This window comes from Takifugu rubripes, chromosome 17 (assembly GCF_901000725.2).
Source record: "Takifugu rubripes chromosome 17, fTakRub1.2, whole genome shotgun sequence".
NCBI classification, from domain to species: Eukaryota; Metazoa; Chordata; class Actinopteri; order Tetraodontiformes; family Tetraodontidae; genus Takifugu; species Takifugu rubripes.
Window position 1 is genome coordinate 5,686,038 of NC_042301.1, and position 17,503 is coordinate 5,703,540.

Below are 17,503 nucleotides of genomic sequence, written 5' to 3' on the forward strand. Positions count from 1 at the left end.
TGTTAAGAAGTGCTTCCATTAGACACAGGAAAGGAAGTGAGAGACCGATTTGTGCGTGCTTTTAGCCAACTAGCATTTAAATGAATGGAGATAAACATCTCTTATTGTGAGAAATAAAATAAAAAGTTGAGGAAAAGCTTAAGTGAACTAAGAAAATCAACACCAACTTGTATTTGTGCTTCCTTTGCTGCAGGTTCCAACATCTGGACGAGCCACCTATTATGTGTCGTATAAGAGGGAATCATTCACACAGACTAAACTTCCCAAATATTCCCTGCCAAAGGTAAGGAAAAACCCTTTATTGAACAACCTGAGTTAAACAAATCGAACAGAATTTGAACAGGATTCTTTGGTGTAATAATGGACAGAAAGAAGACAAATAGTTGCCACACATCCTAAAAATTTCAATCAAAGCAATGGAAACGGCATATTTATTTTGTTACATTATAGCTAGTTCAACAATTGCAGTCATCTTACTGACTTGACTATTGCAGTTGAACAATTTAATTAGTATATAGACAGTATTAGTCACACAAACTGTTCTAGAGGGAAAATACCTTAAAATTCAACTACATTAAAGCAGATATCTATTTCACAGAACTAAATTGTCAAATTCATTATAGAATGATGTAAATATGGGCAAAATAAAAGACCAAGTTTGAATATGATTATGTCTGACAGCTCCTTTATTACCTATGTAACTGATATCTGTCCACTTCCCTGTGTTTTATTTTAAATAGAACCAATTCAAAAGGAATTGCTGACATTGAAATGAAGTCTCATCACCCAAGTCAGAACCATAGTCGCCTTACATCAGACCGCCTTACATATTTAGACAAAACCAAAAATAAAGGAGAAAATTCTATAAAATCATTGGTGTTTACTGTCACTGTCATTGGTTCATCTGGAAAGAGTCACACCGTCTTTTAAAGGCCTAGCCATGGCAGAGGCTCTGCAGTCAGACCAAGCCCCCAAGTGTAGCGTATGTCATCAGCCATTTATATTCACAGCCCCACATTGATCTTATGACCGGTCCCACAGGGTCAGCGTATTCTAATCCATCACCTCTCTGCCTCCGGTCATAACTCCTTAATCTCTCCCTGCTCTCTGATAGGATTTACACATTGTCAGCACTAATGAGAAGCAAGTATTTGCAGCGGTGCAGGAGTGGAACCAAAACGACACCTACAACCTCTATCTGTCCGATACGAGAGGGGTCTACTTCACCTTGGCCATGGAAAATGTTAAAACCACCAGGGGCATTGGAGGGAACCAGATGTTGGACCTGTATGAGGTAGGCACCCAGTCAGAAGAGCAGTTCTGATTACCGTAGGAAGTTTTTTGCATTTTTCTTCTCAAAAATAGCATGAGCATTGATCTTCTGGGAAATCCAGTGGAATTAATAAAAAGTTTATGGTTGAATTTATTAAAAACACAATTTGTTCCAGCCATTCACTTGAATATAAAAGCTCTTCATCCACATAACAGAAAAAAAAAGAAAGACATACAAACTGTATTACGCATATAAACGTTATCTTTTTCATTCTCAGCTGTGAACAAACAAAAATTCTCTATCTGATATCAGACACACATAAAATACATATGAAGAAACAAGATTCTATTATTTACTGCCTTTAATTTATGCCACATATATCCCCCTTTAATTACCTGCTTAACACCATCTGTATTACCCACATATTGCATTGTGACCTTATTCTACATAACCACATTCTCTATTACACCCTTATCTAATGGTATTATTACAGTTTATGTACAGGGACAAAAGGCAGCTGCTGTGCATGAATTATGTTCTCTTTGCTCTTTGCTAGTAACACTTTAGATCAGGGTACACTTAAACACTATTAACTACTTGTGCAATGGCAACATATTGATGCTTCATTAGTCATTCCATTTGTGATATTATTCTGCATGTAGTGAATGGTGAATACGTGTTCCCTAATCTAAAGTGTTACTGACCTTGTTACATATTGGCTACGACCGTTTGCGTATCAATTCTCATTTATAGTGGCAAAGATAAATCTGTCCTCCCCACTCCCTGCTAATGCCAGTTTATCACCCCCGCACTGCCAGGTGTGACCGAAAAAATGGAAACAAGTGGTAAATTAGCTAACGGCAGTGACGATAATTATGGACACAGGTGTGCGGGTTCATATTAACCGTGCGACATTCAATGATAAGGTGATTTAATTACATTTTCCACTTGGTCACAATTGAGATTCTTTTCAGAGCAAGAGAGTTTTGCTGCACTGCTGTCTGAAAGATCAGAGCTTTTTCACAGAGAAGATCTATGCTGTGGAACTCATCTCATTTATTGTTCGATTTTGACAAACTGCACCTCACAGAGCAAATGTTCCAGGGCAAAGACACGGCTCCAGTCAGCCCAGTGACAGCACAGAATCTGAAAGTTGTTCAGTTCTTTGGTGTAGAAGTCATGTTCCCAGGGACCCTTTTGCTCTTTTTATCTGCCACTCTTCACTAAGTTAGGCTATTCTGGAACTGAGAAAGTTGTGATTTTTCAAACTTATCTGTTAATCGACACTAAGTGATTTATTTTTTAATGTAAATGAATTTCTGTAATCTTTCCTTTCGACTTGTCACAATAGTCTACAGAAGTATTGTAAAATATATATATTTAATTTCAAATGCACAGTGGAACTTTTGATATCCTATAATTTCTTTCTATTTTTGATTTAATGCATAAACTCTTGGCTTTCTCCAGCTGTCTTAGAAAAACACAATAAATAACCCTCCTGCACAGCTTTCAAAAATAACTGTAAAATTAGGAACTAAAATGAATTAAAATAATTACCGTTATGGATAAATTACATAGAATGGATCAATGTCTAGGTCATATTTTAGCATTTGTCAGAGAATGAGAATCCCAACAACAATCGAAAGGTTTGTTCCAATGACATGGAAGGCCTCAGGTTCGCTGCAGACTTTCTAAACACAACTACCAACAAATTGTCAGCTGTCCTGCCTGTGAATGCCAGTGACACGCAGGCAGACAGCACATCCAACAGTTCTTTTTTTCTATTTCATACATCCTGCAAGTGCTGTCCTAAAATCTCTCCCAGACATCTTCGATGATTGGATGAAAAGTGACACTAGTTAGAACGTTATTACAGAGAGCACACAACTCAGCCACACCAACACAGGATAAGCGTGCCGCACAAGTTAGCTTATTTTCCAAATATATCCAAAAAATTAAATACAAATTAAATCAACACCTGTTTTGGTTTTTCAATGCAAGCACAGAAAAGCTACATTGAGATCTATCTGGTGTTTCTGGTCATCAGGTGACAGGGATTCAAGGCATGCTGATCGCTAACAAGAGGCAGGACAACCAGGTGAAGACATATATCACCTACAACAAAGGCCGAGATTGGAGGCTCCTGCAGGCTCCTGCAAGTGACCTTGAGGGGAATGACATTCACTGCATGCTGGTAAGACCCTGTACCGCTCTCGCTCCGTCAGATTGTGTATGCTAGTGCTATCAAATGTAACAGGCTATTAAAGGGACTGTGTTGTATTTACATGCTCCCTGTTATTGTGCAATAATGTGACATTTCAATCGCGACGACAGATACTGTAACTTTTGATGATGATGTTCACCCTCACTCCCCACGTTGTCCTTGTGCTCCGTCTGCTCTTAAGATGAGAGCAGGCATCTTTTTTTTCTGCTCTGTGAACAAATGTAATTATCTTCTGTTTGTGTGTGTCTCCTGGGGACTTGGCTTCATATTTAAATGCAAATTATTTCACTCTCTCTATTAATGATTGATTAAAAGCAATTAACAAAAACCTAGGATGCAAAGCTGGATTTGGTAAATGAAATAAATGTGTCTGGCTTTTCTTCCTTTCTTAATTTTCAAGTAAGTTGATTTCTTCAAATATTTTACATGGTATTAGATGACAGTTTAACAAATTTACTTAACCTTCATTGCAATATCAATAAATCTGAAATGACTTATTCTGCAATGATATTTTCCATAATTTTAACTGTTATATTTAACTTGACAGTTCTAATTTTCTACATTTGATATGACTGTTTGTTCCTCTCTGCAGCCGTTTTGTTCGCTCCATCTCCAACTGCAAATGTCAGAGAATCCGTACCTGTCAGGAACAATCTCAACTAAGAGCTCTGCACCAGGGATAATCGTTGCCACAGGTATGACTTGTACATTTTTGATTATTATTTCAACATTTCTGACTTTAAAAACCCCATCAGTACAGTATATGAGCCAGATGGGGGCCACTTTCAAGAAGTCACCCCCTCTTTGCTGGGCTAACACAACCAGTCACACTTCCATTCACACCTAAGGTCAATTGACCATTTCCTCTAAATGCATGTCCTTAGACCTGGGGCGGGAGCCTGGGCCCCCAGTAACACCTCAGTCCCCATTGGTCTGAGGCCACACTGCTAGCACCGCACCACTGCCTCCCTTATCGAGAACATCCATTTACTTGCCTTCAGAAACAATCGATTGGCTTCCTCAGTTTCAAGTCTTTGTCAGTCGGTTTTCCACCATTTGATTGAATGTTGGAAAAGGGTATTGATTTATATTTACATAACAAACATGGTGGGTCTATTCCATCAGCACCTATATATGCCCAGACTATAAGAATGTTTCTCCCATGTCTGGTGATAATATTCCCAGACATCCAACAACCTCTGTTGGCAAACAAGGCTGATCTATGGAGGTTCCATCTTGAAAGGATGAGCTCCTAACATTTCAGATGATCTCACAGACATGCTGAGAACAATCTAAATCAAAACGAATCAAAGATTCAAAATGTCCATTATCATTTGCACAACAGAACAAAAGCCAAGTTGTACAATGACATTTTTTTCTTGTCCTTTCCAGTATGAATGTCATTAAATAAATGTATGCACAGAAAAAGAAAAAAAAATATGACTAAAGATGAAAAGGATAACAAAAGAAAGGTGTGCAAAAAAATATCCATGCAATTGCAGAATATGCAAATTACACCAGAGTTTACTGGTGCCGAGCCAAGATAGTAGATTAGATGAACAAAGGATGCAACCTCACGTGCTACAGATTCCTCCCATCATCCTTTTCATGTATTTCAGACGGCAAATACACAAAGAAAAATAATAATACGTAACGTATACGTCCAATAACCAAAACAGGAATATAGATAATTTTTGATCATTGCCTATCCTTGAGTTTATGGAAATGAATTGAAGGAGATTCCAATTAACCCTATAAAGCCTGACACATCAAAAAATAGCCAGAAAATTCTAATTTTTTGGAAATGAGATGTTTATTGAACCTTTTAACAAAATCCCAATTTTTTTTTAATTTTGTTTATGACATTTTTTTTGTATCAAATATGATACATTAGGCGATTTCGGCAACTTTTAGCTCACGACTATGTTAACTTTAGACACAAAAACAAAGTTTGCCCATAACATTTTGACAATATAGAACATGAACAACAACATTTTTCTCTTTGGTTTTTTTGCATAGCACTTTTTAGCACAAGAGGCACACTGCAGCCTCTTTTACGGGGTGGTGTTGGAGTTGTTTCTGGAGAGGACAGTGGTCTGCCACACTTGATTTTGGTTTAGAAAAAAGAGACGTCTCAGAATCTCGCTTATCAAATATGATACAAACGGCTTTAAAGGGTTAAGGTTTTTTCTGCCTTGAATCTCATAATTCAGCACTTAAGTCAAATTATAGGAATCATTGATAATTTTACTTTTGGGATCTCCAAGTTCCAGTTTGAATTTGATTGTAAATAGACATCACTCTCTCCTGCTGTGGTTTAACACTAACCCAAATGAGAGAGGTCATCTGCTCTCCTTCATCTCCCACTTAGAGGCTTGACCCTGCAACCTACAGAAATCTACTGTCTGCAACAGGTCTTTGTTTGATTTTCCAGTTGTTTTTTTGTGTCACATATTCTGTTGGTATTTCCAAATCAGGAAATATTGGAGCGGAGCTGTCGTACAACAATGTCGGCATGTTTGTATCGTCTGATGCGGGCAATAGCTGGAGAAAGGTGCGTTTACCCCAAGATGTATCTCATTTTACACCCCACTATCACATTTTACAACACTGACATTACTATAGGTTGTTCTTCAAGAGAAAGCCTGATCATTGTAAAACAAGATGATCTTTGACTGTTGAGTCAACAGCCTTAATTTACAATAAACACCATAGTCGGTGCATTAAGGACTAGATGCCAAAGTGCTCCATTATGAGTGGTTACTATACTGGATCTGACATCCAGACGACCCCAGAATTGTTTCTGGTGAAACGGTTCTTCCTGGATGACCAATGTCATCTATACACACCTCACAGAGAGGCAGAGAGAACCTGGCTTGACAACTTCAAATAGTGGCGTGAAAACTCTGCAGAGGCGAAAAGGGAGAACTAGCTCCCAAATGTGTGGTTGATGATCTCTGCAGCTCAGGGAGCTGTGGACGGTGCTGCACCTTCAAATCCTCTTCCAAAGGGGGCATGCCAATCTGAGACCACAATTTAAATCTTAACTGGATTATGGCTAAAAGAAGTTGCAACATACTTGCTGTCACTCACAGTTCAATCAGTCAATCAATCTTTATTTATACAGCATCTATTACAATCAAATTTGTCTCTCTGTGCTTTGCAAAAGGTTGGACAAAAAAAGCCTGTGCAGTTATTTGCACAACTAGTCGGTTTTGGCTGGGGCCAAACCAACAGCAGCTGATGGAAATGTTAGCATGCTGGACCTGGATAAATCCTTGATCAGCAATTTTTCCCTTCTGAAACCAATGGAGAAGAAACTGCTGCAACTAAAATAAAAGTCCAACACAAAGTCCTTTTAGTCCTCTCCCCTTGTTCCATTGTAACAACGCTCTCTATAGAAGCATTTCTTCTCTTCACTCCAACATAATTTCTTAATGTCAAGCATCACTTAGTGTTTATTCTGTGTAATTGGATTCAGGATGTTGCAGGAGCCTATTCCAGCAGTTATTGAGCCCAAGACACTAATACTGCGTGCACGCTGGTTCGATCTATCGCAGCATGTGTGTAACAATCAGCTGCAGACTCAGATGTAGACTTGAATCTCCAAATAAGATGAAATACACATCTTGGACTTGTGACTCCAGCCTGGGAATTGAAACACAGGAGACTTGTTGTGAACCAATGATGCTTCAAAAATAATGTTTCTATAAATAAAGATAGAAAAGAAAATCATTTTGTGGTTTGTACGTGTTCAGATTTTTGAAGAGGAACACAATGTCTGGTTTCTGGACAAAGGAGGGGCGCTTGTCGCTGTCAAACAGCCATCTGTGCCAACTCGCCACTTATGGTACGTCCACATTTCCTTAAGTTTTGAAATTGCATCACACCTGATTTGTTGAGCACATTTAGCAAACCACAGCGCTTTCTCTAGATTTAGAAATGAATGCCTAATCCCACAATCTAGATTTTTTTTCCCCCGTTCACTTATCTTTGAAAGCCAACAACCCGTGGGCTGCCTTTTAGTGTTTTCACGAGCGTATTGCTTTCCTGTTGCCAAATCAGTGTACTTCACTGCAGGCTTATCCAGGTGAGGCCAGATCCTCTGGAGTGTCTTTGCAGCAATTCTGAAAATAGATTTAGAGCCAGTCAAGTGTAGCCTGCTATGTTTTGCCTCCAACCCAATTTAAGAGCAGCGGTCGAGGAAATGTGAAAATTCAATGACATAGAAAGATGTTTGTGGATCTACTGTACAATGCTAGTTTTCCTACCAGATCTTTATACAGCAAATAATCAAGCAGTATGTATTCTGACACCTTTCTATCAGCACCAAGGTCAACTTTAATTGTTTGAGCTACCATAGCTTGTCTGTTGAGCCCACCTGTATCACGCTTTGCACCCCACCTGCATCTGTTAGGCCCCGGCTGTCTGCACGTCACCCTGTGCCTGGTTCCCTTATGTTTCTATCTTGGGCTTGACCAGATCAGGATCACCACTCAAGAGCTGCAGTTTTGGAGAAGCACTGACCCAATCACCTAACAGTATAATTATCAAGTTAACACATCAACTTTGAGGACAAAAGGTTAATTTGTGACTAAATAGATCCCATGTGCCATAAAGATGATAAACAGTTATTTGCTTCACCTCTCAGTGGCCATGGTGTTACGCCTGATTGGTGTAGCTTTAATGTTCACCTTTGAAAACACAAGGCATAATTGTGCAGGCACATGGCGTTAAAATGTACACCTACAGTCCGTGCCCTGCTGCGAACAGGCTTTGATATCTTATGTGCCTGATTTGATGTTCTGACTGATGTGTTTGTGATGTGAATACGTTTTGACACACACAGGATCAGCTTTGATGAGGGGAGAGAGTGGACTCAGTACAGCTTCTCCCCTGTGCCTCTATTTGTGGATGGAGTGTTAGTGGAGGCTGGGACTGAGAATCAGATCATGACGTAAGTCTAGAATGTTAAAATATATTAAAGACCCTCGCTGTCTGCTGGATTTCTCTTCCTTTGGGCGTTGTGTTTCAGTAACAAGCCAATCAAGTCAATGCAATGATTATTGTTTTTGGCATTGTAGAGCATTTTTATACTTCTTTAATGTTTTTGATGCAGTTGTTTAAAATGTGAAGTGTGATTGTAGATGCTTTTGTTTTTATAATATTCCTTTACCTGGGATACACTGTTGTGCTTTTAAGTCCTTTTTGCATGGGTATAAACAATGTGCTCTATACATATTTCAGTCATTGTTAAACAGTTGTCTGTTGTTCATTTTACAGTTTTCTCATTTTTGTTGCAAAGCAATGAGCTTTGCTTTTGTTTCATTTTTTTAAGTTACAGTAATGGCATACTAACAGTTTTTCTTTTAATATGATAATGCATTTCATTTGAAAATGTGCTTTTCAGGACACTCAAGGTTACCTTTAACATTAGCGCAATAAAAACACAATAACTGACAAATGACACGTGAAAGAAATTAGATATAATTACAAAAATGGCCAAGAGCTGAATTAACAGATTAGATAGAGAGCGGCAATGTCTCCATCCCATGATAGCATAGCAGATGGGATTGTGAGTGGTGCAAATGTAGGAAGAAGTTTAGATAACAAAGAATTTAAAGAGAAGCCAATGTAGTTGGCGTAGCTAGAGCTGGGCCTCATCTGCGTCGCAGTGGGATTGTATGTTATGTGTTTGGAAAATATCACCTAGGGTCAAAATTGTTGACCATGAATATTAGGGGACCGAGTGTAGTCCCCTGGGGAATGTCAGAGGCATGTGGAAATGGTTGTGTTTGGGGAGTTTTGACTTGGGGTATTTTTATTTTGTCCCTCCAGCTTTTTTGGTCATTTCAGCCACCGTTCAGAATGGCAGCTAATCAAGATAGATTACAAATCTATCTACAGCAGGAAATGTACAGAGGAAGACTATCAGACTTGGCACTTACATAATCAGGTGAGGAAACCTAAGATGTTATATGTGATTGTTTTTGGAAATAAGAACACTCTTAACAACTGCCGTCTTGTTTTGCCAACAGGGTGAACCTTGTGTGATGGGACAAAAACAAATTTTCATGAAGCGAAGGCCTGGAAACTTCTGCATGCTGGGAAGGGACTACTCCAGAATCCTCTCAGCCGAGCCCTGTATTTGCCGAGCTCATGATTTTGAATGGTAAAATGAGATTTGCACAGTCGATGCTTTTCTTCTACTTTTCCAGTCAGCAATTACCTGCGACCGTTTTTTTTTTTCACAACAGCCTCCATTACACAACTGAAAACATGAACTTGAAAAGATACAACAAAAATTGATAGAAACTCTGGAAGAAGTGGAGGTCAGTTAAGTGTAAGATAAAACAACACAGCTGTTCTATATTAGATCCTGAACTCCACTAAATACGTCTTAATAAAACAGCAACAGGATATTCTATGTAAAAGGGGGTTTGATATTTTAGAACTAGCAAAATTAATGGCCAAGAAGGACTTTGGTGTGCTACAAATGGCAAGCAGCTTCTTATCAACAGCTGAATGTGGATCCATGGGTTAGCTTGTCTGAGAGTCTCACTCAGGTGTCCGCCTGGAGTACACCACCAGTTTTATAATACAGCAGGCAACAACATAGCCATTCATGGCAGTTTAGGAGTACGAATCTCCAATACAGCAACACATTTCTGTTCATTCGCAGCCATGATTCATTTTCATAAAAGGTTCATTGTTTTCCTTATTTTGAGGGTATCTTTTGAGGAACTGAATCATACAACGCAGATTGTTGCATTGAATATTCTTTTATAGATGCAACTTGTGTATTATTAGTTTACTTTATTTACCTCAAGTTCCTTCAATATTCGGAACAGTTTAACATCGTGCAGAATTTGCTCTTAATGTCACATTTGTTTGCTTTTTAACTCAGTAGAGATGCCGGGGGAGGGGCGGGGGGGGGCATAAATAGTTTCAATTTGTATGTAAATCCTAAATTGATGTATTTTTTTTTTATTTTGTAATGACAGATAACTGAATAAAAGCCATCCCAATACACAGTATTTATGTAAATAGCTTGGAGAGGAAAAGACAAATGCTAATTGGTTCTCGCTGAACTACTATGAAGTTGAACACAGAGAAATCAAAGACAAAAGTAAATTAAAACCTTCTTCCTGGAGATTATTCAGCACATGCTTTAACTTCTTCAAGGTTTACTGACACTAGTTAGGAAGAAATAAAGCGCCACAAGACATTTCTTACAACCTTTTCTGGCCACATGACTTCTCAGACATCGTCAGACTGGATGACAACAGGAATGGTTTTACTGAAGTTATTTCGGTTGGGGGGGGGGGAGTAACACTGGCTATTAGAGGGTTGGGTGTCCTAACTTTTATATGAGTTCCAATCCAAAGTTCTGTTCATAACTTTAATGAGAAAAACAAGGTTTATTTTTGTTGTAAGCTGCACTTTATTAGACATTGATATGCAAACATTTCCTGATGAAGATCTATTTAAATATTTAATAACATTTAATTTAAAAATAAACCAAATCCACAAGAAATCACATATTTGTAGGTCGTTTCCATTCCTAAAATTATTTTTGTAAAATCCCGTTCATCAGCTTTCTGAGGACTGACTTTCTGTTCCACAGTGATTATGGATATGAACGCAGTGTGGACGGGAACTGCCACCCTGCCTTCTGGTTTAATCATTCCATGGTCTCCCGAGGCTGCAGCCTGGGTCAGAACTACTTCAACAGCACAGGGTGTGTACAATGTTGTACTTTTAAACATATATAAATAAAATTCTGTGATTTGTCTTGGGTACATGTGAGTTTGAGCTCAAGTTTCTACCCTTTGGTCTCCAAAGATACCGTAAAGTGGTGTTGAACAACTGCACCAAAGGAGTGAAGGAGATGTACACCGCTATAAAACAGCAATGCCCCATCCGACCTCCAAAAGGGCTCCTGCTGACCACAAAAGATGGAAAACTGACTGCCAATCTTGGCAGCAATGTGACCTTCCTGGTCCATCTGGATGAGGTAAGACAAAACCAATGTGACTCCTTTATTATTCTGCTTGGATAGATGTTTCCCTGAGGCCATGATTTGGTGACCATCTTAATATAATACGGACTGGGGCTTGGCCACCTATTCCACTTTTAAAGATGTTAAAACCACTGGTTGACCAGCACTCTGAGAGTGGTGCGGCCTATTGGATCATGTGGTGCTATAAGCTTCTCCAGGTACTGTATTTTCACGACTATAAGGCGCACCTAAAATACTGAGATTTTCTCAAAAATCGACTGTGCGCCTTGTGTGTGGACTGAGTTCCAAAATCTGCTGTGCGCCTTTGGTGTGTGCACTACGGTAAACGCTCCGCCAATCGATTAGCGGCACACCTATGCGTAAGGATTCCCTAAAATGGCGCCGGTCAAGCGAGACGCGTATGAATGAGGCTTACTTTAAACTGCAGGCCATCGAATATGCGGCTGAAAATGGCAATCGAGCAATCTTAGTGTTTTCGCTTTATGAGGAGGCGGCATCTCTCCATATGCGCCAGGACAACTGTTGCACAGCGGCTGCCCGCGGATTACCAGGAGAGGGCGGCCATCTTCCGCACCAACTGCCGCGACAAGATAACCGCGCCCAGCCACATCACCAACATGGATGAGATCCCTCTGACTTTTGACATCCCTTTGACCCACACAGTAGAAAAAAAGGGACCAGCACGGTGGCGATACGCACAATGGGGCACGAGAAGTCGTTGTTCACCGTGGTTCTCGGCTGCCACGGAAACGGACAGAGCGCTGGGTGACGAAAGGCGAACACCCCTTCACAAAGACTATGAGGCAGCAGCAGGCAAGTTATGCCACCATATGCGGGTGGATTGTAGACGCATGGGCTATGATACCGTTTTCATGTATTGGAAGAGCTTTCACAAAATCAACGCTGAAGCGGAACCGGTCGGTGAGTCCGATTCAGATGATTAAGAAGAGGAATTCGGGATGTTGGACATTGAAATAGTGCAGCTGTTTAATTCAGATACAGAAGGTGAAAACTTTGATGGTTTTGTGGCGGAAGAATGAATATTTTGTTCAATAAATGTGTCGAAATTCACTGTTTTACTTCCGTTGTCATTTTTTACTGTATATTTCAGCATGCGCCTAATAATACAGTGCGCCTTGTGGTCGTGAAAATACGGAATGTTGCAGCTTTGCCTCTCGGGACCTTGTTTTAAGAAAAGAAGAGCCAGATCACGAGAAATGTGTCCCCTCTCCTTAATTCCTGTCAGAACTCACGGCACTTTGGATTGGCTTCTCAAACACCTTTTATAACATCCTGATGACAATGAACTACAATGGAAATTACTTAAGCTTTTAAATAGGCCTTTTGTTTAGTTGAAGGTTTTTTAAGTGAAGACCGGATTACTACAAGTGAGGCCTACAAACCTGTAACTGAAAAAAGTAGACACGGGGGTCTCAAAGGTTCCCCAACTGGTCCGGGGCTATACAGCCATACTCAACAAAATGTGATGCACTTTTCCATCTGAACCAGCAACAACAAACCGATGGGTCCTGGCAATCCATGACCCAATTATTTGTTCACTACTGCTATTACCTTGGATCACTTTGGATAGCTACCTGACCACTTCAGACTGGGAGAACCCCACAAGTTTTGGAACTGATCTAACTTGTCTAGCAATCACAATTTAACCCCTGACAGTTGGTCATTTTGTAACACATCAACTTAGGAGTCAAAATGTTCATTTGTTCCCTATAGTTGTTCCCTAAAGTACCCCAACTGCCATAGTGAAAATTACATTCAGTGGACTTCAGTATCCCGGGGTTACTGGGTTTATCTGAACACAGAGTTCTAAAGCAAATCTGCCGGGCTATTTCTGCTCGCCACAAAAATAACACAGTTGGACTTTTGTAACAGGTCACAGAGAGATCCCTTTTGGTTTTGTCCAAATCCGTTTGTCATATTGCTCTGTTAGAATTCAAGTGTTAGTGTTTCTTTCATCACGAGGACGATTGTGAGAATGGTGACATGAGAGGGGCTGCAGATTCATTGTGGGATAAGTGCAATTTGTGGAATATGCTCAGTGAATTCAAAGTTTAATTTATATTCATGAAGCCTGCCGTGGCTGCATTTCTTCCTCTCTGCCTTTAAATATTTAATGGATAAAAGCTCTCTCACCACATTTCACACTAAGAAAAACGATAAGTTGCGATATTTCATTTTCCTTGTTAGGACTCTTCTCGATTTGTTTGGAAACTGTCATGGAAACCGTAGCCACCCTTACAGATGGGCTTTCAAAAAATGGACAGTTTTTCATTAGGTGGCAGCAGACAAGTGACTTGTTTGTGCTGAATTTACATCAAGCAAATCACATTTTTTTTTTTAAAAAAGAAAAATTACTGTTTATATCAAAGAAAAGCTGGGTAATTTTAGATACCTGAATATTTGGTCGTTGGCTCTTTATAGGACAGACAGATGGGAAAGTGTTAATGTTTAGTTAATTACTAGGCTTGTTCAGGTCAGCAGTGAAAACAGGCAAACATCAGCAGAGAGAATTAGGTCAGTGGTCGAAGCAGTAATAATGTAATACTTTATAATCCAAAAACAGAGTACACGTGGGACATGCTCGATGCTTTCTTATAAAAGACTGTCAGACAGACCGAAGTAAGTTTAAATACACAGAAGGGGAGGACAATTGGACACAGGTGAGACAGACGAGGTTTAATAAGAGGTAGGGAGGGAAGACAGGGGGAGGCAGGACTGAAAATCAAAGAAAAACAGGCAACGGCGAGATCCCTACATCTATTTACTGTTTTACACTCTGACATTTGTTTGCACTGGTGTTTTGGCAAATGTATTCCTGCTTCAGTGGAATTAGTGAGCTGGAGATTTCTGCTGATAACTGTAATCTGACATGACAGGCGCAGCTCCTGTGGATACACAACCTACATTTTTCAAGACAGTGGTTCAAAATTGCTGATGAAGACCAGTTTTCTCTTGAATGCAATCTATTACATCTTTGTTTTAATGATTGTTGCTCTCATTTGCATTAATCAGATTTAGATTCAATTTGAAATTCAAACTGGCTCATAAGCAGAAGTCTTGAATTACAAGACTAAAATATATTGCTGTTATATTTTACAAACTTTGTCACGCTTCTGCCAAAGCAGAAACGCTCAGTCGATATAATGTTTTCCGGCATACACCTGAACAAATTCTGCCTGTCTGTCCAACCACCCCCACCCCCGTCCACTGACAACAGCGCCTTTATTGGGAACTCCAGCGTTGCCTGAAAGCTTCAGTTCTGATGTGTTTAAATCTTCTGGGAGACACATGTGCACACACAAACAGACCAAAAGTGACATTTAGAGAGACAGGCCAGCATCACTCTCATGCAGATTAGCGAAGCCCGTTGTGGCAGATACAGAAGTCAAGCATGAACGCAGAATGGACGGAGAGGAGCTGAGTGACACTGCAACCCCCAAGCCAAGTCTTGTTAGCACGCCAGCTAATTAAGGTCTGTCCTGCTACACTGTAGAAAAGACAGCAGCAAACCACAGTGCCTGACCTCATCCAAGATATAGTTCATACAAGTGCTGTCAAATATTCTTTAGCAAACCACCACATGCCCAGGGGAACCAAATCAATAATAGATGTATTAAAGTTTTGTCACTGTGTGTTGTGGTAAAGCTAGCTTGTAACATAATAACAAATGAGGGCCCCACTAGCGCTAATGACAGTAAGCCATGGGGAGGAGGGCGGTTTGTCCTTACATGCTTTGAGGCTGTGGCAGCTGGAGCCACCAACGTCCGAGCTGGATGCTGATCCTCAGAGAGCACCAGATGTGATCCCCAGAGGATACAACCAAAAACTCACATCTGCACAGGCCAACACGGAGGTGGTGCTCGGATGTAAAGTAAATCTTTTGGAATTTCCTGATTTTCTGCATTCATTTGGTATCATATTTGCTTCTCAAGTCATTCCGACCCCTCTCTACAGGGCTCAGGTCAGGTTTTTATTATATTCACTGCTCAGGTGAAGGTCAATCCTAGTTTATTCAGTACACCAAACCTTTTGCCACTACCAAACAGTGTCATTGTTGTGCTTTGATTAAATCACTCTATAAACCTTTCTAGGTTTATATAGATCTGATAAGCCTTTTTGAGCAAGGCATGAGTCTGGAGCAAACTCAAAATGTGCTTGTGGTTTTAACAGTCCACATAGCTCTAGTCCACACCTCCAAACCCATTTTCCTAATAAGACTCCAGGTATGCTAACACCTGACTCAAATTAGCTGTTACAAGGTCATTAGTTTAAGTGTTCACAAGCAGTTTCCATTAGCACAATGAGAGTTTAATGGTTGTTCTCAGAATGTTATTGTTTAGGTACGTTATATTTGTCGGTATCCTTGACCGAGATGATGATCAGATGACATTTTGTGACAAATTAATGCAGAAAACCATGAAATTTCAAAGGGGTTACGAAGGTTTTATGGCCACTGCACACCAGTAGATTATTTTCTGACACATATATGAATGTATATATGGAAATCTCTGAGCCATCAAATGATGAACAAGGTTTAATTAAGCAGCACACTGGAAAAACCATGTTGATCCATGCATTTTCAGAGATTATCAGTTGAATGTAAAACCCCCAGGGTGGGACAGTTATGATATAACTGGTACACCTTCTGGAGCTTCATTGGTTCTCTTGGTTGTTTAGTTTTTACAGTATAATAACAAAACTTGCTCTCAATTTGAAAATAGTGTGGGTTCTCTCTGTATATAACCTCATTCAGAGCAATTTTATGTCATCTACAACTATTTTCTGGCAATTTTCCAAACCAGTTTTGTAATTATGTCCATGAACTTAGTGCAACCTTAGCCTCATGTGGAAAATTTGTGGAAAATTTTTGTAGGGAGCAAGCAAATAACTTTCTATTTTATTTTCATGAAACAATTGCACTGACTTTCTGCATAATGTAGCCGGTGAGGGTCACATCTCACTGAAAATTTTCTGGTGCTACATTCCTCAATGACTGTTTCCACCAGGCATTAGTATTAAAGCATTAGTAAAACAATTTGAAGTATCAGATAAATGTAATTTTTTAAGTTAGATGAAGCATTTTCTTCCTTTACCATGCTAAATACCCTTGAAGAAATCCAGTTATTAAGTAGATCACATGGTGCTTGAGTACCAATTAGCACAAATCTTATTAAAAGGTAAAGGTTTTTAATCTAATAAGCACTGTTCTGTACCATTATGTCAGCCTGTCCATGCGATGTATGCCATTAAGGTGAATGTGACAGATTCAGACCCACCAAAACCTACATAGAGTGACCTTCAACTTGTCTTGGCCTAATGAAGTCATTGAGAATTTGACACTAGAATTTAACCTTTGTAATAAAAAAAATCAATTTAAAGCACTTGCCTTTACAATATTCTAGATAGCATGTGTGAAATGTTTTGCTGCCATCTATCAAGGACGGTGTATATTAACATCAAATCCTTTTTTTGGGTGTTGTAATAATCATCTTGCATACTTTGGTGGAAAAATGTCTTCCTTCCAAAAAGGATCATCAGATTTTTCCATGTTAAACCCTTTTTTTCACATACATACATGTAATTCCAATTGTTAAAAAGATGGAAAACTTTCTAACAAGTAACTTCCTGGCATTCCAGGGTGACTCTATGCGTACCAACATTCAGCTGGATTTTGGTGACGGGACAGCGGTGTCCTACTCTAACCTGAGCTGGACGGAGGAGGGAATCAAACATGTCTACAAAGCTGCTGGAATTGTCCGTGTGACGGCGCTGGCAGAGAACATGCTGGGTTATGATACCACAACACTCTACCTACACGTCACATGTAAGTGAAGCAAAATATCTGTCAGCTCCAAGACATTTAGTCTAGTTGTAGGATTAGGAAATTATTCTAAAGTTATTTGGAGCATTCTGTTGAGCATTTTGTGCAAGAGCAAATGTACAATGGTCAAACTACTTAACA

The 17,503-nt window shown here is 39.6% G+C and overlaps 1 protein-coding gene across 1 annotated transcript in view; it reads left to right on the plus strand.

The window, feature by feature from the left end:
• The window catches only part of sorcs3a (sortilin related VPS10 domain containing receptor 3a), a 104,232-nt gene that overhangs the window by 76,015 nt on the left and 10,714 nt on the right, over positions 1-17,503 (plus strand). The window contains exons 8-19 of the mRNA XM_029851310.1: positions 194-283; positions 1,115-1,294; positions 3,321-3,467; positions 4,090-4,192; positions 5,975-6,051; positions 7,256-7,347; positions 8,347-8,454; positions 9,336-9,453; positions 9,536-9,669; positions 11,125-11,238; positions 11,343-11,514; positions 17,179-17,365. Coding sequence (XP_029707170.1) covers positions 194-283; positions 1,115-1,294; positions 3,321-3,467; positions 4,090-4,192; positions 5,975-6,051; positions 7,256-7,347; positions 8,347-8,454; positions 9,336-9,453; positions 9,536-9,669; positions 11,125-11,238; positions 11,343-11,514; positions 17,179-17,365 — 1,522 coding nt within the window. The remainder of the gene's footprint in view (positions 1-193; positions 284-1,114; positions 1,295-3,320; positions 3,468-4,089; positions 4,193-5,974; positions 6,052-7,255; positions 7,348-8,346; positions 8,455-9,335; positions 9,454-9,535; positions 9,670-11,124; positions 11,239-11,342; positions 11,515-17,178; positions 17,366-17,503) is intronic.